This window comes from Oryzias melastigma, linkage group LG6, assembly GCF_002922805.2.
Source record: "Oryzias melastigma strain HK-1 linkage group LG6, ASM292280v2, whole genome shotgun sequence".
Classification (NCBI taxonomy): Eukaryota; Metazoa; Chordata; class Actinopteri; order Beloniformes; family Adrianichthyidae; genus Oryzias; species Oryzias melastigma.
The window spans coordinates 29219924-29243792 of record NC_050517.1 but is presented as its reverse complement, the minus strand read 5'-3'; the positions used below and the strand labels follow the sequence as shown (position 1 = coordinate 29243792).

Here is a 23869-nt window from a genome sequence, read left to right as displayed (position 1 = left end):
GGGTCCCATTTTTAGAGTCTTTGGTATGACTCGGCCGGGAAAAGAACCCACGACCTTCCAATCTTAGGGTGGACACTCTACCACAAGGTCGCTGGCCTTTTGGTAAAACAAAATTTTAAAAACTTTAAAACCATAACTTTTTAACATAATTATGAACTAGATATACATCATTACCTGTGGTAATGCTAGTGAGAATGCTGTATTTGGCCACTGAAGATGCTGAAATTGATAGCTAAAATCGCTGAAGCTGATAGCCAGCTAACTTAGACAAAAAACATAGCATGTAGCTGAAATATTAGCTAAACTTCAAAAAATCTTAGTAAAATAGTCTAAAAAGCTAGCAGAATGACAACTTTTAAAACTTAAAAAAAAAAAAGTAAAAAATAAAGAAAAGGCAGGAATATTATTCCAGAATAAATAAACTTAAACCTTAAATAACGTTCAATGTTTTACTCTCCATAAAATATATTTTGTCAAAATTATACAAGTTAGAAATGAGCGAAAGATAACATCAAGCCGTTAATAATAATAAAATAAAATGATCTGGAGGACCGAATCCGGCCCCCGGGGCCATGACTTTACACGTGTTCTAGAAACATCCAGAACCTCAGATGATCAAATGAGCTTCATTTTATTTAAAAAATAAAGGTATTCAGAATCTGAGAGATCTGCAAACTCGGCGTGTGGATCCTAGAGGAGGTTCTGAAACCGGTTTTAACACCAACCTACAACCGATGAAAAGGAATCAAGATCACACTGGATTCAGGATCCGCTTTGATCAAAGACCACAGCCGCCACGGATCCGGTTTCTGGACCTTCACGTGCCGGTGAAGATTCTGTCATGTACATGACGTCGTCTTGACGTCATGTCATGGACTCAGTCTTCTTCTATGGAAACGTTTGGTGGCGCGTGCAGCTTCATCATCTTTAATAAGTTCCCCCCCCCCCCCCTTTTTTTTTTTTGTTTTTTTAATCCAAGGCAAAAATCTGCGCGCGCGGGGAGGAGGAGGGGTATCCCTGCAGGAGGCATTATGCGGACCCTAAAACCAGACACCAACAAAAGTTATTTTTCCCAAAACCCGCATGCAGCTCAACGCACGCGCGCGGCTACATTAAATTCCTTGAGTCTACTGGTGAAACGACGCCCCCCCCAACACTACCACCACACGCGCACGCGTCCAGACGTGCACACGCGCGCGCACACATGCACACACACGCACACCAGCAGTGATTTAAACAGAAATCCGGCAGGTGTTTACAAACAATTAGTCATCAAAAGCGGCCGGGCGCGCGCGCGCGCGCGCGCGCGCGGTCCTCTCACCTGTCTGTCCCTTCCCCAGTGTCTTCTCCAGCCGGTACGGTCCCACGTACGAGCCCCCGCTCTCTTTACCGGTCGATGACATATCTCACTCCGTTCAGGTGCGTCCACGAGCCGCCGCCTGTCCGTTACCTCCGCGCGTTCGAGCCTCGCGGCTGCAGCGGATGGGGCTCGCGGCTCCTCCGGTCCTCCTTTAGCCGCACACGCGCAGCAGCTCCGAGGATGAAACTGCGCTGGCGCCGCGCGCCTGTGGGGGCGCTGCTGAGCACTGAGTTTTGAATGACAGCTTATACAGCCAACCAGAGAACAGGAAGAGCCGTGGCCCCGCCCCTATGCTGAAGCACATGAATGTTCGGTTTGATGAAAACCTGATATAATTAACACTTTATGGGATAATCCGACTGGAAAAGGAGTCCTGGTTATTCTGATTATTTCTCTTGATAGGTCTTCTGTGATGTAAGACTCTCAGATTATTGTGAAATTGAAGCAATAATAATCTCTAATAACCCAAATCTTCTGCCTTCTTTTTCTCTTTTTCTTCAGGTCTTCTAAATTGTAAGACTGTACAGGTGCAGCAGCGTCCATGTTCACCTGCACAGGTTCAGGTTTACCCATGAAGACCTCTCAGAGCGGCACCTCTGTCATCACTCTCGGTGTGTGGGGGTGTGTGCGTTACTTGTGTATGTGTGTTACACGTGTGTGTGTTACATGTGTGTGCAGGGTGTGTTTTATATCTGTGTGTGTTTGCATGTTTGCTTGTATACATTTGTGTTTGTTTATATGTATTTGTGTGTTACATGTGTGTGTTTATGTACATGTATGTTAGTTTATATGTGTTTTTGTTTACATGTGTATGTGCGTATCATGTGTGTGTTTACATGTATTTATGTACATGTGTGTTAGTTTATTTGTGTACGTATTTACATGTGTGTTGGTTAACATATTTATGTGTTGCTTGTGTGTGTGTTTTATGTCTGTGTGTGTTCGCATGTGTGTTTATATACATGTGTGTTTGTTTATATGTGTATGTGTGTTACATGTGTACGTGTGACACTTGTATGTGTTTTTTAATGTGTGTGTTTATGAGTTTTAGTTTACATTTGTATCTGTGTTACATGTGTACATCCGTTTTATGTGGGGGTGTTTATGCACATGCGTGTTAGTTTATCTGTTATATTTTCATGTGTGTTGGATGTGTATGTGTGTTAAATGTGTGTTTGTGTGCTACATTTGTGTGTGTGTTACATGTGTATGCATGTTGCATGTGTGTGCTTATGTAAATGTGTTTTTGTAAATGTGTCTGTATGTTTACATGTGGGTTTGCTTATATGTGTTTTTGTTTACATGCGTTTGTGTTTACATGTACATGTGTGTTTGTTCACATGTGGGAGCAGGTTATGTTCAGAGACTGAGTTGTTATGGTAACTTACATACCCTGAAGATAACGGCAGGTTGTGGTCCCAGAAATGGAGGATAACAACAAACTTACCGTTGAACTTACCCGGGTTTGTAAACTGCAGACGCGTCTTCTCTTGACTGCGCATCTCTGTCTGCAGGTCTGCGGCTTCAGCCACTCCTGGTACCTGTCGTCTTCAGTAGAGGACTCTCCTTATTATTAGACGTGTTAATTGTTATTTTACCCAGATTTCTACATTTGTTTCAGAATCTGACGACTTTTCCACTTCAGACTGGGTCCTATTATTCTTCCCTTTGTGTGGGGCAACACGTCATGTCACATCTCAAAAGCTCATGAACATAAATCAGCGGATCGTGGAAGCCTTGGTCTTCCCATTTTAACAGCTGTGAGACCGGAACACATTCCCTCTTGGTCCCAACTGGAAGCTCCTGAGATTGACCATCTTTGTCCGTTTTTATTCTCTTGTCCCTCACTAGATGAATCCACTCAGAAATCTTTTGTCGTAAGGAATTCCCAATCACGTCAGATTAGGAAAGCCAACCGTAATTTAGAGAGACTCTGGAATACACAGCTGTTCACTGTTTGGAATGTGCTCGATAAAATAACTGACATCAGGTTGGAAATCCACAGCTCTGTGAATGTTGAACGTTGGAGATGGTCTCTGACATAACGCTATGTTTGAGAGGGGAGCCTCCTTGGCCCAGTACTGTATCATCTCACCAGCTGTAGTATTGGGACTTTCCATTATTGGTGCAGTACTACTATTGATTTACCACATTTGTATTGTCATACACAAAAGTCAGTTGCATGTTTTGTTGTCTTGTCTGGCAGTCACTGTTCTGTTTTTGCTGTTTCTTTGCTGTTTCAATAAAAAATTATATTTAAAAAAAAAAGTACAAAAAAAGTTGGGTTGTTTTTAATGTGACTCCAGGGCTGAACAAGAAATCGTACCCAGGTATGTCACATGTTCTGCTTTCTGAAACACGGATGGCTCCTAGTGACCTCCGTCATCACCTCAACATCCACATAATCAGCTTCAGGACAGGATCTCACTGAGTCCTGAAAGACTAAACAAACGTTTTCCACTGAGCTGGTCGTTATCGCCGCGGGCAGAAACTGAAACCAAGCAGGACTCTATTGACGGCCTGGTCATTGATCTACAGAGAAAACGTCGTCATATGCAAACATTTACAGACCCAGAAAGAAAAGGCAGTGACCCAAGATGGAAGGAAAACCTTCATTAATGTCCCACATGTTGCACAAGTCCTGGGACTTTAATGCCTCCACTTCTACTTCCACACCCACCTCCACCTTTACGTCAACCCTCACCTTCAGCCACATCTCTTCCTCCACCTCTACCTTCAACTTTCACCATCAGCTTCACCATCACCTCCACCCTTACCATCAGCTCCCCTTTACTTTCACCCCACCTCCATCTATACATTCACCTCTACACTTACCTCCACCTTCACCTCTACCTTCAACTTTACCTTCATTCCCACCTCTACTTTCACCATCAGCTTCACCTCCACCGTCACCATCATCACCACCCTTCCCATCAGCCCCACCTCTACCTTCACCACCACCTTCAGCTAACCCTTTACTTTAACCCCACCCCCACCTCTACCTTCACGTCCACATTTACCTCTGACTTCACCTCCACTTTCACCCCGACCTTTACCTTCCCCTCCACCTGCCACTGTGGCACGCTTGTCCGTCCAGGGAGGGGTAGGAAACATTCCTTCCAAAAAAATCTGAAGGGGCGGAGTAACGATAGCAGCTTGGTGATGGACCGTGCACCGCCCAACTTCCGCGGAAAGGGGGGCTATAACTCGTTGACCCTACCTCCACCTTCATCTCTACCTTTACCTCCACATCTATCTTCACCTCCACCTTCATCTCTACCTTCATCTTCACCTCCACCTTCATCTTCATCTCCACCTTCATCTCCAAATTCACCAATACCTTCACCTTCCTCTCTACCTTCACCTCCACCTTAACCTCCACCTTCATCTCTACCTTCACCTCCACCTTCACCTCCACCTCCACCTTCATCTCTACCTTAACCTCCACCTTAACCTCCACCTCCACCTTCATCTCTACCTTCACCTCCACCTTCACCTCCACCTCCACCTTCATCTCCACCTTAACCTCCACCTTCACCTTCATCTCTACCTTAACCTCCACCTCCACCTTCATCTCTACCTTCACCTTCATCTCTACCTTCACCTCCACGTCCACCTTCACCTCCACCCTCACCTCTACCTCCACCTTCCCCTCTATCTTCACCCCAACCCCACCTCTATCTAACTCTACCATGATCCGGACCTCTGGAAGAACCTCCTGATCCCTAGAAGACGTGTTTCCTCTCTAATACATGCAGCATTTTGAACTTCCACCACATGGTCCTCTGCTCCGTCCTCTTCATCTTCCTCACCACCAGAGTCATCCTCACACCACCACCCTCTGCTGTCTGGCTACACCATCTCCTTCCACCACTTTCTGATCTCCTTCTGATTTTAATGTCTAAAAAAGATCTAATAACCTTTTTCTCCTCTTTTTGATCCTCTTTTCTGTAAAAGGGTTCATTTCCACTGACAATTCTATTCTGTCAGCAAAGTCCTCCATCAACTGTTCTTCTGCGTTCCAGTCCTGAACACCAAACTTCTCAATAACTTCTCCACTTCCACAGTAACCATCTGCATTTGCCTGGAATCCAGACTCCAAAGCACTGAATGGTGCCCCCTTGTGGTCAAATTGTTAACACGAGATGATGATTTAAAGAAGAGGTCTCAGATGCAGATGTTGGTGAAGGTTCATCAGAGTTTGTCTTGAAGTTGAATCGTACCACTGGACCTTAGTTCTTCTATTCAACTTCAAATGTCAAACGCAGATGTTCAGTCATGAGGAGGGACTCATGACAATTACCTGGTTCAGGTGTGTCCAGCCAACAAGAACAACATCCCACAGCAGGGTATGTTGCAAAACACGCAGAAAGGTGGGACTGGAGGCCTGGGGTTGCCTATCCCTGTTCTACAGTCTGATCTGTGAGGAGCTGCCTCTCGGATGGCGCCCTCTGGTGGTGATTCACTGGAAGCTTCTCAGAAGCAAAAATGTAAAAACGTACACATTTTTAGTAGTATTTACACCTGACCTTTGACATGTGAGAAGGAGTGGCAGCATGTAGTCACAAAACCAGGGTTAATTACCCAGGTCCCAATACCAGACCCTTCACGGTACTGCCTACCTGACTACAGGGGGTCTGGGTCTCCCTGTGCCGGCCCCCAGCCCAGATAAACACAGGGTTGTGTCAGGAAGGGCAGGGAAGCTGATTGGCTGCAGTGATTCATGGGGGGATGAAAGGTGAACAACAACATTTGACATAAAAAAGAAAGAAGTTTTACCAAAGTCAATAAAGAAAATGTTGCAGCAAATGTTTCCTAATGACTGTGATTTTCATGTCCTCTTTTACTGACTGAAGCTTCAGTGGAAAAAGTGTAAAAAGGCTGAAAGGAAATGGAGTTTAGTCAATATTAAAACTGAAGCTTTTCAGTCTGACAACAGAAAACCTCAAGAACTGGATTCCCAGAACCAGATTGGTCATTTTTACATAAATATGATCAAGAAACAGTAAATGAATTAAGAACTTTTTATCTAAAATTCCTCATTTTACTAAAGTTAAAGAAACTTATTTTAAAAAACTAAATGACATGTATCCACCTAAAGAACTTTTAAGATTACAATTTAATATAAATGATAGAATATGTACATTCTGTGAAAAGGAAATTGAAACTACACATTTTACTTTTGTCCCCAAACACAAATATTTTGGGAAGAGTTACATAACTGACTGAGAAATATGTTCCCACATTTTTCTTTAAACACCATAATATTTGGTATTATATTAGAAAACAAATTGAATCTGCTTGAATATATTCCTTTGTCCTGCTAAATGTAACATTCATAAATATCAATACATGAAGATCCCCCAAAATTTTGATTATTTATTAACGAATTCAAGTTATATTTGGAATCATTGAAGCTCCAAATTAAAATTAAAAACAATATATGACAGATTAAAAACGTCCCTTGTGTATCAATAGCAATGTGATTTTTTATTGTTTTTTATTTTATTGACTCTCTTTGATTGTAATCGTGTAAAAGAATATTTCCTATAATTTCAAGCCATGTTTTGCTCTGTAGTGTTAGTTGTTCAATTAAAAAAAAATCTGGTCCCTCATTTGGGAGGAACTCTCCGGTCTGCGCCTGCGCGGAGGACGCCCCCTTCTGGCTTGCCTTTAAATAGCGTCGGTCCCGCTGCGGCTGCAGTCAGAGAGAGAGAGAAGAAGCTGCAAAGGTAAGAAGTTCCCGCCGCTCTGCATCTCCTCCGCTCGGTTTGATATGAAAAGTCGGACGTTTTCCAGGAAGTTGGACATGTTTGGTAAATGATCCGGTTCTGGTTCTGGTTTTAACACCTGCTGCTCCCCCCACGTCTGAATGCAAGTCACGGAGGCACTGCGTCTGCGCGCGTGCACACCTGCTGCAGTGAGGAAGAGCAGCTGTTGGACCCGAGAGGGGAAGATCTAAAGGTCTGAGAGTCTGGAAATTAGAGGGTCTGACGGATTGAGGGTCTGAAAAGGTTCTGAGATTCTGAAAAGGGTTTGAGGGTCTGAAAATGTTCTGAGGGTCTAATAAGGTTCTGAGGGTCTGAAAATCCATAAAGATCCTCCTGTAGATCAGCTGCTTCATGGACCACAGCTTCACCTTCTCTGGTTCAGAAGAGGTTCTACTAAAGCAGAACTCTGTCATGAACTTCAGCAGAACTTCTGGGGACTTTGACTTCCACCATGACTTAAACGTCTCCTGTGCTCCTCAGATGTCCACTCAGGAGAAACTCCTCGGCCGCGTGATGGAGGAGGCGCCTGTGGGCAGCAGGAACAAGGTGACGGTGGTGGGGGTCGGCATGGTGGGCATGGCGTCTGCGGTCAGCGTCCTGCTGAAGGTAAGTAGTCTTTCGTAAATGTTGAATGTTGGGGTGGTTGGTTGATTAATTCCACCCCCCCAGGACCTGTGTGACGAGCTGGCCCTGGTGGATGTGATGGAGGACAAGCTAAAGGGGGAGGCCATGGACCTGCAGCACGGTGCCCTCTTCCTGAAGACGCACAAGATCGTAGCAGACAAAGGTGAGTGCTGCAATCTCCTGGATGGGGTGGTGAAACATCGATTCAGCGATATATCGCGATATTTCGTTTGACGATACTTGTATCAATATACAATGTTGACGATATTTTATGAATGATTTCTGAGCATCCTTCAAACGTTTGATTTTGGCCTAACTTCCGACCGCCAGTGAGGAACCATCTCTGCACCGCCACCAAAACAACAAGAAGATCTGTGAGATGTTCAGTCCGCCTCACGGTTTTGGTCGTTATGAACTCTAGGTTTTGACTTGGGATGGGTACCAAACCGAAACCCTGCGACATTGTCGCTAGTATTGTATAAAAACGCTAGTTGCTGTGCTTCATAGCAACTCAGAACAAGTGAAGTTGTGGACGATATTAAATGGTCCCTTTAGAAGCAAATATTGCTTAATTTACCAAAGAACAACTTTTATAAGCGATACAGGTGCGTAATGTGATCATTTAAGAAAATTAATTTACTTCTACTAATTTAATAATTATTTCAATGAAAGACAGTAAATTTCAGACAGTTTTTTTCTTATCTTGTATTCTAGGGATATATCGCCATACATATCGTGTTGTCAGAGATATATTGTGATATGTATCTATTACGGCCTCAAGGGGCAGACCTAGCTCAAGTCTAGGGGGAAAACCTAAAACGGGGCCATAACAAAAACGAAAAAGGAACATCGTTTATTAAATTAGGGAAACAAAAAAACTGTGTTAAAACGAGAAGACAACCAAAGGGAATTGGCTCCTCGGCCAAACATAAAATAAGTCATGGAGACCGCTGACCCAGCCGTGTCGACCGTCTGAGTCAGCAGCTCCCCCGAACCAAAACTACCTAAAGAAAACAAACAAACAAAGCCCACAAACTAAGACTACCAAGATCCAACCTCAAACTAAAATAACTAAACCCAGCAGAGTAGTTAAAAGAGACCAGAGCAAACCAGCACCACACCAAGGTCCGATCCGAATTCTTCCCTTCTCCCTTCCCCTCCATTTGAAGGGGCAGTTTAAGTGCAAGTTGTGTCCGGGAAATGCATTTTTTTTAAATTTGACCCTCCAAACGGAAGGGTACCAAGTCCTCCATCGCAAGGGTAAACCGCGTCGCGCTAAGAAGTGGTTTTCTTCACGTGGTTGCACTTTGAACCATAGAAGTTCACGTTCTAATAAAAGTAATTACCTTTTTAAAGTTATAAAACCACTGTAGATGTGAATATTCCAGCGCTAAAGCTAGCGGTCCGGCGATTTTTCGTGACGTCATTGAACGAAAGTCACGTCCGAAATATGAGACACTATTTTTCATAACTCTCTGTTTGGAGGGCTAAATGAAGGGGAAGGGAGAAGGGAAGAATTCGGATTGGGCCTAAGACTACCAAGGTCCAAACTAAAATAACTAAACCCAGCAGTCTAAGACTGCTGAGGACAAAGAGACCAAGGCAAACCGGCTCCTCGGCTGCTGCTCTGCTCCCTGCCTCCCTTGGTGTGGCCTCCTCTGTCTTAAATAGCCAGCAGGTGCCAGTTAAGACGCATTGGCCACACCTGCCAGGTGTGAAGAAGGACTGGATGGAAAAAGGTCGAGCAGTAACAGCAGGACGTGACAGTATCATATCGCGAGACGTGTATCGGGACAGGTATCGCCAGACGCTCGAAGATTCACAGCCAGCTTCTCTCGACATCTGCCGTGTCCTCTCCTCAGACTACAGCGTGACCGCCAACTCCAAGGTGGTGGTGGTGACCGCCGGCGCCCGCCAGCAGGAGGGCGAGAGCCGCCTGAACCTGGTGCAGCGCAACGTCAACATCTTCAAGTTCATCATCCCCAACATCGTCAAGTACAGCCCCAACTGCATCCTGCTGGTGGTCTCCAACCCCGGTGGGTGGGGGCGGGGGCCGCTTTGATAGGACCCCTTCCTGCATGTTCTCACTGTCCCCCCCTCCTCCCTCTAGTGGACATCCTGACCTACGTGGCGTGGAAGCTGAGCGGGTTCCCGCGGCACCGCGTCATAGGCTCCGGCACCAACCTGGACTCCGCCCGCTTCCGCCACCTGATGGGGGAGAAGTTTCAGCTCCACCCTTCCAGCTGCCACGGCTGGATCATCGGAGAGCACGGAGACTCCAGCGGTATGCACCCCCCCAATCTAAAAATAAAAAATAAGACCCCCCCAAGCAGCACGCGTTCTTTATGTTTTGGCCGTCTGTCCTGGCAGTGGCGGTGTGGAGCGGCGTGAACGTCGCGGGAGTGTCTCTGCAGAAGCTCAACCCCAAGATGGGCGCCGAGGATGACGGCGAGCGCTGGAAGGAGGTTCACAAGAAGGTGGTGGACGGGTGAGTAGAGGCGGCCCGCTCCGGGGGGGTCAGAAGTTTCCTCATGAACAGCATATCTCAGATAAGTCGTTGCCCAACGTCGATTCTGTCCTGCAGCCGGCGTGAGTCCAGAAAAGGCGGCGTTATCTAAAGCTGTTTGCTCCCAATGATACCTGAAGGTTCACACAGAGGTCTGCCCCCCCCCCCTCAGAAATGACGGTCTCTGTCTGGTTTTCGGTCCCAGGGCCTACGAGGTGATCCGGCTGAAGGGCTACACGTCCTGGGCTATCGGCATGTCTGTGGCGGACCTGGTGGAGAGCATCACGAAGAACCTGCACCGAGTGCACCCCGTGTCCACGCTGGTCCAGGTGAGGGCGCCGGCAGGGTGTTTGGGGGGGGGGGGTGTTGGTCCATTGCTGATCTCACTGTCTGGGACAGGGCATGCACGGCGTGAAGGACGAGGTCTTCCTCAGCGTGCCGTGCGTTCTGGGCAGCAGCGGCCTGACCGACGTGGTCCACATGACTCTGAAGCCTGAAGAGGAGCAGCAGCTGATGAAGAGCGCCGAGACCCTGTGGGGGGTGCAGAAGGAGCTGACTCTGTGAGGAGGTCGGCTCCTCCGGTTTGAGGTTTCCCCCCGCCTCCGTTTGATCTGGTTTCTGTGGTCGTCTTCGTGGTGGTTATCTGTCTTCTGCAGCATAAAGGTGTTTGTGACGTCACTCTGAACTCCTGTTTTCTCCTTTTGGGGGGGGTGAGACAGCGAACACACATGGGGGGTCATGAATGAGCAGAAGGTTTAGATTCTGGTTTTATTTGGGTTTGTTTACAGAAATCTGCAGCTTTTAAACAAACAAAAACAACAAAAACAGTTCAAAGTGCTTCTAGTAAAAGGCTGAATTCAGAAGATTAGGCTCCGCCCACTGCAGGACTGAGCAGGAACGTGAAGGTGGAAGCAGAACACGCGCTCAGCCTCCTCCATGAGGGGGCGGGGGTCTCCCCTCCCTCATGGGGGAGCAGAGTAAGGAGGAGACTTCCAGCTTCACCTGAACTTCAGCTTTGAGTCTCTGCTTCCTAAAAAGGGGAGGAGGCTGGAGGAGGAGGAGGCGGCTCCAGGTCAGTACAGGTCGCTCAGGCCCGCCGTCTTGCGAGCTTTCTGCATCAGAGCTCGGAGCTGGAACTGCTTCCTGGAGAGGAGGCGCACGTGCTGCAACAGGAAAGAAGCGCTCAGTCGTCTGACCTCCTCCGCCCTGCAGGCATGAAGCGTCTTACCTTCAGGAAAACTTCCAGATCGATGACTCCTCTGCGGAGCGCCTCCCCCAGGTAGAAAATGGTGTCCTCAATGGCGTTCTCCTCGGCGTACAGGTTGAGGATCTGCTTGTACAGCGGCGCGGTGGGAACGATCACGTCGTCGATGTCGTTGTTCTCCGACTGGTTCTCCATCTTCTCCAGCGCCTCGCTCAGCTCCTCGTCTTTCTTCTTCAGCAACTCGATGTTCCTGTCCACCTCCGCCTGGACCAGCCACACCCAGGAGTCAGCCGCCACCGTGACCGCACTCTAACATCGCCAGCACCTCTACTCACCACTTCCTGGTCCAGCTTGGAGATCATATCCTCCAGCTTCTGGTGGCCTTTCTTCAGGTCCTCCTCGGTCCGCTTCAGGGCGTCCAGCTCCGCCTGAGCTCGGTCCATCTCCTCCTTCATCCTCCAGCGGAGCTTGTCGCTCACAGCGGAGATCAGAGAGGCCCGGATGGTGTCCTCGCCGATGGTACCGTCTCTGCTCGGACCTGGGGGGGCCACACAGGTTCAACAATCAGAGAACGTTCTTCAACCATCTTCAGGAGGAGGGACAGCCTGATACTGAAGATCAGAATAAACCCCAGAACCTGACAGGACGCTCTGAGATGATGTCATTCCTGTGAGGGAGGAAGCTGAAGGAGCTGAACTCCACCTTTGGGGGGTGGGGGGGCTTCGGTCAGGAACCTTTACTCTAAACTTTCATGAACCACCCTGCCCCCCCCAGACTAAATACAGCATGCTGATGGGGGGGCAGCCTGAGGCTTGGTTTGGGAGGACCCATTCTAGCCTTTGGCCTTTAAGGCCCCCCCACTCCAGTTACAGCACTGGCCTTTCAAGGGGGGGTCTCAAGTCGCTCAGATAAAGGTCACATAAAGATCAGGCAGAGTTTTGGTTTCATCTACAGGACATTAAAAATGTAAAGGGGGGGGGACAACAAAAACGTGAGAAGACGTACCCACGGTGGAGACGGCAGTCTGGAGGGGGTAGCCCCCTGCAGGGTAAGAGCTGCCCCCCTGGAACTGAAAAGCTGGGTACCCCCTGTGCAGGAAAACAGAGGCTTTTAATGGTCAGTCAGGCGGTGGTGGAACCCCCCCAGGATGAGTGTCTTACCCTGGGTTCTGGCTGTAGGGGGAGGCCGCCGGCATGCCGGGCATGTAGGAGGCTGAGGAAGACAAGGAGGACGAATAAATACAGACTCAGGACGGGACAAGAGCGCCACCTGCTGCTGCAGGCGGAGATACGTCTGAACCACAGGAAATTCCAAATATGGGATACATTTTAAGTTTGATCTGTCAGAAAAACTCGAAGGTAAACTTCTTTTTAACTCCAGACCAAAGGAAACTAATGGAGGGGGTGTGGAGGACTGGAAGCAAGTCATCTTCATGTCTTCTAGTTATAAATAATTTATTTCTGGATGAAAGTTCACAAAGTTCCAGAGTTTTTAGACATCCTGTGAGAACAGAGACGACATCTGGGAGTTTGAGGAAAACTCAAAGGTGAAACTCCTGTTTCAGACACTGAAGGAAAGTGAATCGACACGCAGGGGGCGGAGTCAAATGACTGGAGAGATACTTTATAACACCTGTCAAAGTCAAGGCCCGGGGGCCAGAACCGGCCCTCCGGGTAATTATACCCAGCCCTCCAAATCATTTTATTTATTATTATTAATGGCTCGATGTTATCTTGTGCTCATTTCTAACTTGTATAATTTTAACTAAATATATTTTTATGGAGAGTAAAATATTGAGAGTTATTTAAGGTCGATTTATTCTGGAATAATATTCCTGCCTTTCTAATATTCATAATTATGTTCAAAAGGTACAGTTTTAAAAATTGGCATCATGGTAGCTCTTTGGACTATTTTAGCATTTACTACATTTTTAAGACTGTTCTGGAGTTGAGCTGATATTTAATCTACACACCAGCTGTTTTGGCTAATTCGGGATTTTTTTTTTTAGGTTTTTTAGGATATTTTGAAGTTTAGCTATTTTTTCAGCTTCATGCTAACTGTTTAAGCTAACCTAAGTTTTTTTTTTTTTTTTAGGCTAATTTGGCATTTGGCTAATATTTTAGCTGGCTTTCAGCTTCAGCATTCACACCAGCATTATTGCAGGTAATACTATATATCTAGTTAATAACTATGATAAAAAGTTAAAGTTTTAAAGTTTTAAAATGTAGTCTTAGAGTGTTCAATAAGTGAAGTTTGCATCACCTATCAGAACACATAACATTTGGTTCTATATTCTTTAGCCATCATTTATTTCACGGGCCCCAAAGGTGACATTTTCTGTTTTATTTTGTAAAAAGAAAAAAACTGAGAAAAAAATAACATCAGGAAGTCCTGACGCCATGGTAACGGCAGCCTTTGAGGGCTCAAACCAGCAGGTGGGATGCAGGACGACAGCGTGCACCTACAGGCTCTCCAGCAGGAACATGCCTTACCATTTGGAGGTCCGGCAGCTTGGAATGCTGGGAAGGGGGGTTGTGTTGTGGGACGGGAAAAGACTGGGGGCTCTTCTCCAAACACAACGATCATCACCTGGATCAGACCAATCAGGTCGGACTGCGGCTGCAAAGGGAGGGCAGAGATTTACTGACAGAGCGGTTCCATCGGGAACGGTCCATTTCACGTCTCCGTGAGGAGATCCTTCGCCGCGATTCCAAACCGCAGACGTACGTGCTTCCACTCGTGCAGGTAGGGCAGGTAGATTTTGCCGTTGGCGTCGATGTGCTTGCCGGTTTTTATCATCATGGCGCTGGTAGGTTTGACGAAGCAGATGGGGGGGTTGTAGGGATAGGTGTCCAGCAACCACAAACACACCGGGATGTTGTAGGTATTTCCTAAAGGAGACACAGCCGGAACATTCAGAACATCCTGATCCAATGACGGAAACACGGCAGGGTTTTACTGACATGAGGATCAACAGGTTCTAACGATGTTGACTTTAATGAGGTCTTCTGGATCTTTACTTTTAAACAGCCCCCCATGTATGAACTCAAGAACCGTAATGCTAAGAGACCGTTCAGACAGTTTTATTGGAATCTTTCAGGTCAGAAACGCCAAACAGGAGGTTTACCTCTGTAGCTGACCGGGACCGTTCCTGTCAGACTCATCAGATCTCTGGAGGAGCCATCATTAAACACTGAAACACAAACAGGACCAGAACCGGCCCAAACAGGAGCCGTCGTTAAACACTGAAACACAAACACCCCCTGTGAGCGCCACAGGGACCACAACCAGCCCAAAGATAGCAGCCGGGCTTCTTACCATAGGCGTCCATGAGTGGCTTCAGGTCTTTGTACTGGGAGATGACATAGGTGATCTCCCGGACCGTCAGGTCTCGGTATTTGTATTGCTGGACATGAAACACAAGACAGAGGATCAGACGCGTGACGTCATCAGGCTCTTCTGGTTCATCACCTGTATTTTTCAGGTTATTGAAGCTGAGACTTTTTAAAGTCCTTTAAGAACCAGAAACAATCAAAGGTCAACCCCTGATCAGAATTATAGGTATTGGCTATGTCCAAATTCCTGCCCTACTCCCTCATTAATGAAAAATTACATATTGTGCTGGATTTTAAATGCATTTTGGACTCCGTGCCCTCTAATTTTTTTTTTTAATTATTATTATTTTTAACAGCGAATATGATGTCACCAATTACAGAAATTGAAAACCAGATCAGTACAAACATTTAACGAGACTATTGATGAACCCACGCCAAAACACACTTATGGGTATTCTCTGCAAAAACCAGCGTGCACTAATGCTCACTAGAATGGGGAGTATTGACCATGATGCACTGCGTTTGAACAACTGCCAAAAAAAGAAATCAAATGTATTCTTTAAACAAAACATCAATGTCTTCATCATCAGAACACAGTGGGTTCACAAATAGTTATTGTAAAATGGATGTATTGATTAAGATTTCACTTTGAGAAATTGGTGACGTCATAATCGCAGTTGAAATATCAAACAATAAAACCTAGATATATAGCATTATCTGCGATTGAAAATGTCAATGCTGTAAGCTAAGCTAATAGCTGAAAATGCTGAAGCTGAAAGCTTACCAAAGTGTTAGCTAATTGCCAAAATAACAAATATTTCACAAATAATTTGTTTTTAGTGTTCCAAAGGTAATATATGATCATATATATGGATATAGTTCACTCTGAAAGGCTTCAGAAAATCCTGTTATGGCCCCTTTAAACTGTATGTCTGTGTGAAAGAGTTCTGTGGTCGCCATAGTAACCGCTCCTGTTCTGGAGGAGGAACCGATGCTTCTCTTGCAAAGTGATGGATCTGACATGACTCAATCAAAGCTCATACCTTTTCAATAATTTATCTCTGTGTAAAAATGAAAACATCAAATTCAGAAATGATGGAGTACAAGTATTGTGATTGTCATGTCTACATATACAGCAGTAAATACAAGTAATAACAAATGTTCCAAGATTGTATGGTCTTAAAAGCCAGGAAAAATACCTATGTTTTAATGCGAAAACATTTCCTGTGTGAGGGACGCTGTGGCAGAGTTTGATCAAAACAAATCCAGGTAGAGGGTTTCTTTCCTCCCACTCTGACCTCCTCGGCTGTCTGAAAACAACTGCTGTTTTTTTTTTTTTTTTTTTTTTGTACCATCGACTTTCATTCATAAATGAAAACTGACTCAAAGATAGCATGACGACTTTGACCCAGGATCTTCTAAAAACCATAAGGTATTCCAGAATGAAAAAGACAAGTTAAAGAGCCCCAAGTATACTGAAAAGTTAAATGGTTTCTGTAGTATTGTTTAGTAGAATTGAAAGTTTTTAGTTGAAAAGGGGGATTTGGAGATTCCACACGTCATTTTCAGTAGTTTTAAAAACCTGTAGTTAGTTAATTAGTTTAAATAGTTGAAGAGTTATGATGATGACAGTTTTGAGCAGGAATCTCTTAAAAAAGATGAATATTTTGACAGTTACATGAGCTGAGAGCTATGGACGTGCAAACGGTGTAAGGTGGAGCACTATAGATCTGACATCATTCTCAATACTTTGCTGTGTGAATGCTTCAAAGTAAAAAGCGAGAATGCTGAATGGTCATGGGAGTACTTTTAAAATAAATACATAAATGCAATGCAATAAATGTATAAAGATCAATAATTAACACTATGTAATAACCTTTTGTGTGCAACAAGTTAATCACTCACTCAAACTGCTTCAATCCCGCCACTTACTTTGCTCTTTTTATGTTTATTGTACTTTATTATTCTATCCAATTCTAGTGTATACTTTGTACATTGAGATTTTTATTGTGTATACTTTTGCAAGCTGCTGAAAACTTAATTTCTCCTAGGGTGCCGTCCGGGATCAATAAAGCTAAAACACAAGATGATAGATAGTCTGACACTATGCCGGTTTTAATCGTTATGGAGTCGGGCGGGAGTTCGGACAGTCATCATGTGGAGTAAACACGTCATCATCAACGAATTCAAATCAATCACAGATCATTAAAGATCTTGAAATATTAACGTCTATCCGCCTGAAAGTTACTGGATCCTAGTTGACGACATTCCGCCCTTTCCGTTCCGGTGGCCCGGTGTCCCCCCTCAGCGGCGGTCCCGGGGAATGTTCCGGGACGAACCGGTTCGTCGGACAGCTTACCTTCAGCATTTTCTTCAGCGTCCCTTCATTGACCACCGACATGTTTAAGCAGCTGCGGAGGAAACAAACAAACAAACACAAGGCTAACAGAAGCTAAGATGCTAAGCTAGCGTTAGCCTCGCAGGTCGGTTCCTGAAAGTTTTTCTTCCTTAAACTTAAATTCTACTAAAACATGAAACGGCGGTTTGTCGCGCCAATCTTGTATCAATAAAAACACAAAACACCGAGTTAAACCGAATTACTCGACCTAAAGGGCTAGTCAACAAAATATTACTTCCGGCTCTGGTGACAGCTTCCGGTTTTTTACGCTATTTTTTTGTCTGAGGATGCATATGTGAGGATGAGGCTGCGGGGGCGGAGCCAATGAGTTATAAATAGGCTAGAGTCGAGGTGGTAGCTAGTTCCGTACGCAAAGTTAGACGCCATATTGGATAGGTCTAGATAGCCTGTTTACTGCTGTGCTACAATTACACAAACAGCTGAAAAAACAAGAATGTGACTTTTTTCCAAGTAAATTATTACAGTCAGATGATAAAGGAGAATTTCTAGAAAACTTTTGAGGAAGATCTGAGTGAGTTTATTTTCAATAATGAACGTTTAGGCTGATTCCTTTCAATTTTATTTACATAGCCCAATATCACAAAAAAGTTGTCTCATTGGGCTTCATACCAGTAATTGTACTGAAGCAGAAAGTCGATCATAAAATATAAACAATAAAAAATAAATTTAAATTTAAACTAAACTAAACAGACTAAATTAAACTGGTCATCCCTTCCCATAGACCCTCCTTCTCAGTAAGAAAAACTTCTAAAAATAAAATTTAAAAATTGGATTCTAGATAAAAAAATAAAAAATAAAAAAAAGAAGCTCAGGGATGTCCACATTAAAGAGTGATCCTCTCCCAGGACAGACTGGCGATTTACCAGGGCTGTTAAAAAAATAATTAGCTTATCTAACTGTACAATACATGTGTAAATGGTGTAGCAGATGGGCTTCATCCAGATGGGCTGGGGGACAGCTGGGGATGCGAGACGTGCCAGAGGCGAGGTCCACTGCCAAGAAGAGGAGCACCAATGAGGGTATCTCATTGGGCAGGGGCCAGCCTCTTTAGGAACCATCTTTACATGCTCGCGTTCGTGCTATTTTATTTTATTTTTTTCTGATCTCAGGTGTCGTTCAGGTGTTCTGATGTAATAACAGAATCGCTCATGTTGGACAAATACAGCTTTATTTACACATTCATCAGAAACATAATCCAGCTGTTTGAAATGAGAGTTAAATAAGTTTTTTAAAGGAACTCCTTTATTTTATTTAGTTAAACAGATCAGCTGTTTCTGCTCATGGAAACATCCCAAAACAAAAACACTCAGCAGGTGAAGGTTTCCCAGAACAAACATGATCATTATTCACATATATTTATAGAGTTGTTTTTCTATTCGGAGGGGATGGATGCCATCAGTACAGGAGAGAAAATAATCCAAAACCTTCAACAGTTGGTTTCATTTCCCCGTTGGAGAGGTTGACCATCTCCTGAGGGTAAAAGCAGAACAGAATTCCCATCTGGTCCCGTGTGTAACCGGCCTGGATAAAAAACAGTGCATTAGATGCAGCTGCGGCGTGTGGACGGTGAGTCATGTGACTCTTACATGTGCCTTGCTCCTTCTCTGGAAAGGGCCGCATGGACACGGGAGGGAACTCTCCAAAAACCGCCACCATCACCTGCAGGAGGCCGATGAGGTCACAGTCGCCCTGAAAGAGATACAGTCGCCCTGAAGGCCGGTCTGTGGCGCTTCTTCAAAAGAACGAGACAAACTCACCTTTTTCCATTCTTTCAGGTAAGGCAGAATGACCTGACCGTCGCCGGACAGAAACCCCCTCCGGACCATCATCATCTCAGGTGTGGGTTTGACGTAGCAGATGGGGGCAGCTTGGGGGTAGCGCTCCTTGATCCAAACGCACACCGGGATGTTGTAGAGGTTGCCTTGGACGTCAGCAGAACAAACATCACACCCAGTGTTTATTGACACAAAGGTGCAAACAGATGTTTACCTGAAAACGTCACAGGTATGGTTCCCGTCAGACTCATCAGGGTCTTTGCTGTCCCGTCTCTGAAAACTGGACAGAACCGAGCTCACGCTTTGCCTTTCCACACATCACGGTGGAGCCGTCACTCTGGTGACTTACCATATCGGTCCATGGCAGGCTTCAGGTTTTTGAAGTACGTCGTCGCCACAAATATTTCATGAGCCACAAAACTGCGGACGTACGTCTAGAAACGCAGAAGCAGGCGAAGGATTTAAGGCGAGAAAGCTACAAACACAAGAGTCTGCCAGGATCAAACCTGGAGGTCCTGCTTACCGTAGGAAGCATTTTCTTGATACTAGTTTCCGTCAAAGTCATGATTGATCCAAGTTTTTCTGACAAAAAAAGGAAGCGACTGTTTTCAGTCCGCCAGTCTCCTCCTTCAACTTTGGACCCGTTCAGGAGAACTGCCCACATTTTATGACCCTCCAGAGGAAAGGTCGGAATTTATTCTGAAAATATGGATTTAACTTTCAATCTTTTTCTGTAGATTTCCTTTAAGTCTCAAAAAGTTTTACTGTTTCTCAACGTCAGGCCTTTAGGGTTCAGATTATCAACCGGAGCGTGAACACAGATGTACAGGCGCCCTTTAACCCTGAATCAGCACCAACCAAAACTGGGTCAACTTGGAATCCTGGGTTCCTGGTGAGCACAACAGTTGAGAAGGAACATTTCAGCGGAGTTTCTGTCAAATAGAGCTGCCACAAACAATTATTTTAATATTCGACTAATCAGCGAATATTTTTCCAGATTAGTCGACTAATCGGGTCATGTGCAAAAAGGATGCAAAGCACACATCTTAACCATCATTAGCTTTAAACTAATTAAAAATAAAGACAATAGTTTATTAAACTTTTAATGAATTGTGCAGACTGGTTTTAAAACAAGATTAAACTAGAAAAGTTGCATTACCTGCGATAATGATAGTGTGAGTGGTTTTAGCTGAAAGTAGTCTGAAGATGCTGAAGCTTTTTGCAAAAAACTGACACAATTTACTTTATTGCTGAAGGGATTTGGTGAAAATGCAAAAGCTATTTGCAAAATGTCAAATTTGATAAATTACTGGAAATTTTGTTTAAAAAAAACTATGAAAGAGCGTCTACATTTCTGAAAATTTTTAATAGTTAAAAATCCCTAATACATGCCAACTTTGCAAAAATATTTAGGTTGTTGCTTAAATATGAGCTAAACTCCAAATAAGCCAAAAAAAAATCTTAGTAGATGTAAAATTAGCCAAAAAAAGGAAGCCAACTCCAGCATAACCTAAAATTCTTGACTAAACTAAATTAGTCAAAAACATTAGTCTGTAGCTAAAATATAAACTAAACAATAAGTTAGCTTATAAAACCTCAATAGTCTACAAATTAGCCAAAAACGTTAGCATGTTGCTAAAATATTAGCTAAACTTCCAAACTAGCATTAAAATCCTCAGTAGATGTTAAATGAGCTATAAAGCTAACACATTGATTAAATACTAGCTAAACTCCATGTTAGCCTAAAATTTCCCAGTAAACTAAATTAGTCAAAAACGTTAGCCTGTTGCTAAAATAGAAGCTAAACTCTAAATTAGTCTAAAAAAAACCTCAGTAGATAACAAATTAGCCAAAATCTTAGCATGTTGCTAAAATATTAGACAACTCGTATTTTTTTAGAAAATTAATATACAGTATGAAAACACAGCCAATGAATTTATTATAAATAAGGTTAGCATCTGAAACAAGGAACTATTTTTCACAAAAAAAAACCGTTTTGGTCTCACTGACTCAAACATAAAAAAGCAAATTGTTGATGCTGAATGCTCACAACTTTGTTCAATTTTACTACACTCTGACTCCATATAATATAAAGTAACAATTAATCGACTATTAAATTAGTCGACTATTTTAATAGTTGATTGGTCGGTTAATCGTGGCAGCCCTACTGTCGAAGCAAACTGAGATCTCGCATTAAAGGAGGAGTTTCTTCATGACATCTTTATTCCTGTCCTGCCACATCAAAGGGTTATACAGTTCCAAAAGCAGACGAGTTTCATCAAGTACCTTTAGCTGTGCTCCAGCCGGAGGCCTTCACACCCCTGCATGAAACCCCAAAGACTTCTGGGAAAGAAGCTGCTGCTTCTGCAACCCAGAGGGGTTTGATTGTGGAGACCTGTGGTTCAAGTATTCATGCGGGGGCGACAAACACACCACAAGAGGGCGCCACATGTTAAAACACAGCAGTGAAAGGAAAAAAAAAAAAAACTAAAAACATTCAGTTCCTGTCCGCTGATTGGTCAGTGGACCAGTGCAGTCATCACATCCGTTAGCATTGAGCTGCTCAAGATCCACCAGTTCAGTCTTACAGGTTACAGAAAGGTCAAACCAGGAGAAATCCTTCAGACGTCGGAACAAACTTCCAGCTTTAGACTCTAATCCGAACCATGCACCAGTCCTCTGGTTCTGTGCAGCACAATACTGAAGCCAGTTGACTGACAATCACGTGGGCGGAGCTAGCTGCAGGTAAGAGGCGAAGACACACAAAAAGGGGGCGGGGTCTGTAAAAGGCAGCAGCTCTTACATTCTGTGGAGCACAAAGTATGAAGGAATCAAAGAAGATGAACCCTGAGACAGGTGGGTTCAGTTCCCTGATTCCTGAGTCTTTACGTCAGTGAGAAACAGGAAACAGCCAGAAACTCGGCGGATGCAAGCGAGGGTGAAGAGCACACCTTCATAAGAAGGAGGGCAAACCCAGTGGCCATGACAGATGTTTGATTCCCGACCTTTCTGCTGCATCCACGAAGCAACAGCTGCTGGTCAAAGGCAGCATGAAGCTGCATCAGCTGCTGCATCCCGTCTCTTCATGGTGGAGGCGCTGAAGGTGGGGTGCCACAGGTGGGGGTGCAGCAGGTGGAAATGCTGCAGGTGGGGGTCGTCCTGGAGGTGGAGGCGCCACAGCTGGGTACACACAAGGTGGAGGCGCAGCGGGTGGATGTGCCACAGGTGGGGGTGCCGCAGGAGCAGGTGCTGCAGGTGGGGGCACAGCAGGTGGAAATGCTGAAGGTGGGGGTCGTCCTGAAGGTGGAGGCGCCACAGCTGGGGGCGCCGCAAGAGCAGGTGCTGCAGGTGGATGTGCCACAGGTGGGGGCACCGCAGGAGCAGGTGCTGCAGGTGGATGTGCCACAGGTGGGGGCACCGCAGGAGCAGGTGCTGCAGGTGGGGGTGCTCCAATTTGAGGCACCACAGGTGGGGGCGCTGCAGGTGGAGATGTTTCAGGTGCAGGCGCCACAGGTGGGGGCGCTGCAGTTTGAGGCACCACAGGAGGGGGCACAGCAGGTGGAGGCACCACATTTTGGGGGCGTTTTAGGTGGAGGTGCCACATGTTGGGGTGCTGCAATTTGAGGCGCCACAGGAGAGGGCGCTGCAGGTGGAGGCGCCACTGGTGGAGGCATGCTTCCTTCTTCACTTGCTTAGCTGCTTCTGGACCAACAAGCTAACCGTTTGAGGTAAATCAAACTGTTTCCGTGTTTCACAGGCCGGCCGCTGCTCTCCGTCTCCACGTCTACATTTGAGGAGGAGCAGATTTTTTTTCACCAAGTGGAGGTATGTCGGGAAAACAACCCCCTCTCCCCGTTCATTCAGATACAGACCAGTCAGTTCTTCCAGCAGGACTTGGAATAAAAACAGTGTTGAGACCGTAAACAATAAGTTAGCAGAAACGAGGGGGCGGAGTCTTTAGAGATGTAGATAACAAAAACTCAAAATGACAGGCGAGGGATGGGGGGGGGTAAGCTGAGAGCGGCGAAGGCCAAAGCTTCTGTCCTCCAGACTCTGCGGCTTCTGAGGTTCTTCTGCTGAGTACAGTTTTGAGGCGCTGCAGCCGTCCTCCTCCTTCCTGCGAACGGGAAGATGCAGCCGTCATTCCTGCATGTGGAGGATGGCGGGACTTTGAGGCGGGCGCTCACCTGGATCAGGAGACCACGCACCGACAGCTCATGCAGTCCTCACCGCCGTTGTCGGGGGGGTCCAATTTCCTTAGCTTATGCTGCCTGATCTCCCTGACCAGAGTGTAGAAAGCGTCTTCAACTCCCTGCAAGAGGTCACAGACCCGCTCAAGTACATGGCACAGTTAGTGTGTGTGTGTGTGTGTGGGTGTGTGTGTGTGTGTGCAGGTGTTCCCTACCTGCCGGGTTTTTGCAGAGGTCTCGATGTAAGGGATGCCGTAGGACCGGGCTAATTCCTGGGCTTGCCGGGTTTCTACTGTGCGCACTGGGAGGTCACACTTGTTCCCCACCAGCACCATGGGGACGTCATCGGAGTCCTTCACCCGTTTGATCTGCTCCCTGGAAGCAGAAGACAGCGTCTGCAGGAGCAAACACCTCCTCCTCGCTGAGACGCTCCTCACCAGGGATGTTTAGGACCCTGAGGAGGAGCACGTCTGCAGCGCACTGCTGGGAGGGGGTGGGGGTGGGGGGGGTAGCATTACCTCATCACTACAGCTGAGGCAGTGAGGAGGCGCAGAGCAGCTCCAATGGAAAACATTAGAGACTCACTCTGAGGAAAACGGTGTTTCTAACGCGTTCTCATGATGACATTTATAAAAGATTAACCCTTTGAAACAGGAGCTCCGGTGTTCATGTTCTTTGATTTGAT

General features: G+C 45.5%; 5 protein-coding genes and 1 long non-coding RNA gene across 9 annotated transcripts in view; 2 read left to right on the top strand and 4 right to left on the bottom strand.

Moving 5' to 3' along the window:
• brsk2a (BR serine/threonine kinase 2a) overlaps nt 1–1570 on the bottom strand; it is a gene marked incomplete in the record, with an annotated part of 69793 nt that extends 68223 nt beyond the window's left edge. Inside the window, 1 exon segment of the mRNA XM_024280810.2 lies at nt 1322–1570. Within this exon segment, the coding sequence (XP_024136578.1) occupies nt 1322–1403 (82 nt within the window).
• A 79-nt stretch (nt 1571–1649) lies between these two features.
• Nucleotides 1650–3614, top strand: LOC118598884. 2 transcript variants are annotated; one of them, XR_004948099.1, is made up of 2 exons: nt 1650–1971; nt 2982–3614. It is a non-coding gene; the product is annotated as an uncharacterized LOC118598884 (long non-coding RNA). The 2 variants fall into 2 exon arrangements; XR_004948098.1 differs by having other exon boundaries at nt 1655–1971; nt 3006–3614.
• A 3392-nt stretch (nt 3615–7006) lies between these two features.
• On the top strand, nt 7007–10939 carry ldha (lactate dehydrogenase A4). The gene is made up of 8 exons (XM_024280863.1): nt 7007–7092; nt 7612–7737; nt 7801–7918; nt 9618–9791; nt 9866–10039; nt 10126–10243; nt 10467–10590; nt 10661–10939. Exons 2-8 carry the CDS (start codon nt 7612–7614, stop codon nt 10823–10825), a joined length of 999 nt encoding a protein of 332 aa, XP_024136631.1. The 5' UTR covers nt 7007–7092; the 3' UTR covers nt 10826–10939.
• A 65-nt stretch (nt 10940–11004) lies between these two features.
• tsg101a (tumor susceptibility 101a) lies at nt 11005–17237 on the bottom strand (the record flags this gene model as incomplete). The annotated part of the gene is given in 10 exon segments (XM_024280861.2): nt 11005–11424; nt 11490–11729; nt 11801–12003; nt 12471–12553; nt 12626–12677; nt 13958–14084; nt 14193–14356; nt 14593–14658; nt 14784–14871; nt 17160–17237. Coding segments are annotated over 10 exon segments (1155 nt in total). The 3' UTR covers nt 11005–11334.
• Nucleotides 17238–18301: 1064 nt separating this feature from the next.
• On the bottom strand, nt 18302–22253 carry zgc:123278 (uncharacterized protein LOC641569 homolog). 2 transcript variants are annotated; one of them, XM_036212524.1, is made up of 7 exons: nt 21281–22253; nt 19518–19883; nt 19344–19428; nt 19209–19274; nt 18977–19140; nt 18806–18908; nt 18302–18740 (listed from the first exon to the last, which is right to left on the bottom strand). In XM_036212524.1, exons 2-7 carry the CDS (start codon nt 19656–19658, stop codon nt 18646–18648), a joined length of 654 nt encoding a protein of 217 aa, XP_036068417.1. In that variant the 5' UTR covers nt 19659–19883; nt 21281–22253; the 3' UTR covers nt 18302–18645. The 2 variants fall into 2 exon arrangements, with proteins under 2 accessions (XP_036068417.1, XP_036068416.1); XM_036212523.1 differs by having other exon boundaries at nt 18302–18736.
• A 546-nt stretch (nt 22254–22799) lies between these two features.
• The window catches only part of hrasa (HRas proto-oncogene, GTPase a), a 5388-nt gene continuing 4318 nt past the window's right edge, over nt 22800–23869 (bottom strand). The window contains exons 4-6 of one of the 2 annotated variants that reach the window (XM_024280865.2): nt 23400–23559; nt 23182–23306; nt 22800–23107 (exon numbers count right to left, since the gene is read on the bottom strand). In XM_024280865.2, the coding sequence (XP_024136633.1) occupies nt 23187–23306; nt 23400–23559 (280 nt within the window). In that variant the 3' untranslated portion in view covers nt 22800–23107; nt 23182–23186. Of the gene's footprint in view, nt 23112–23181; nt 23307–23399; nt 23560–23869 lie in introns of both variants that reach the window. The other variant, XM_024280864.2, reaches the window with a different exon arrangement.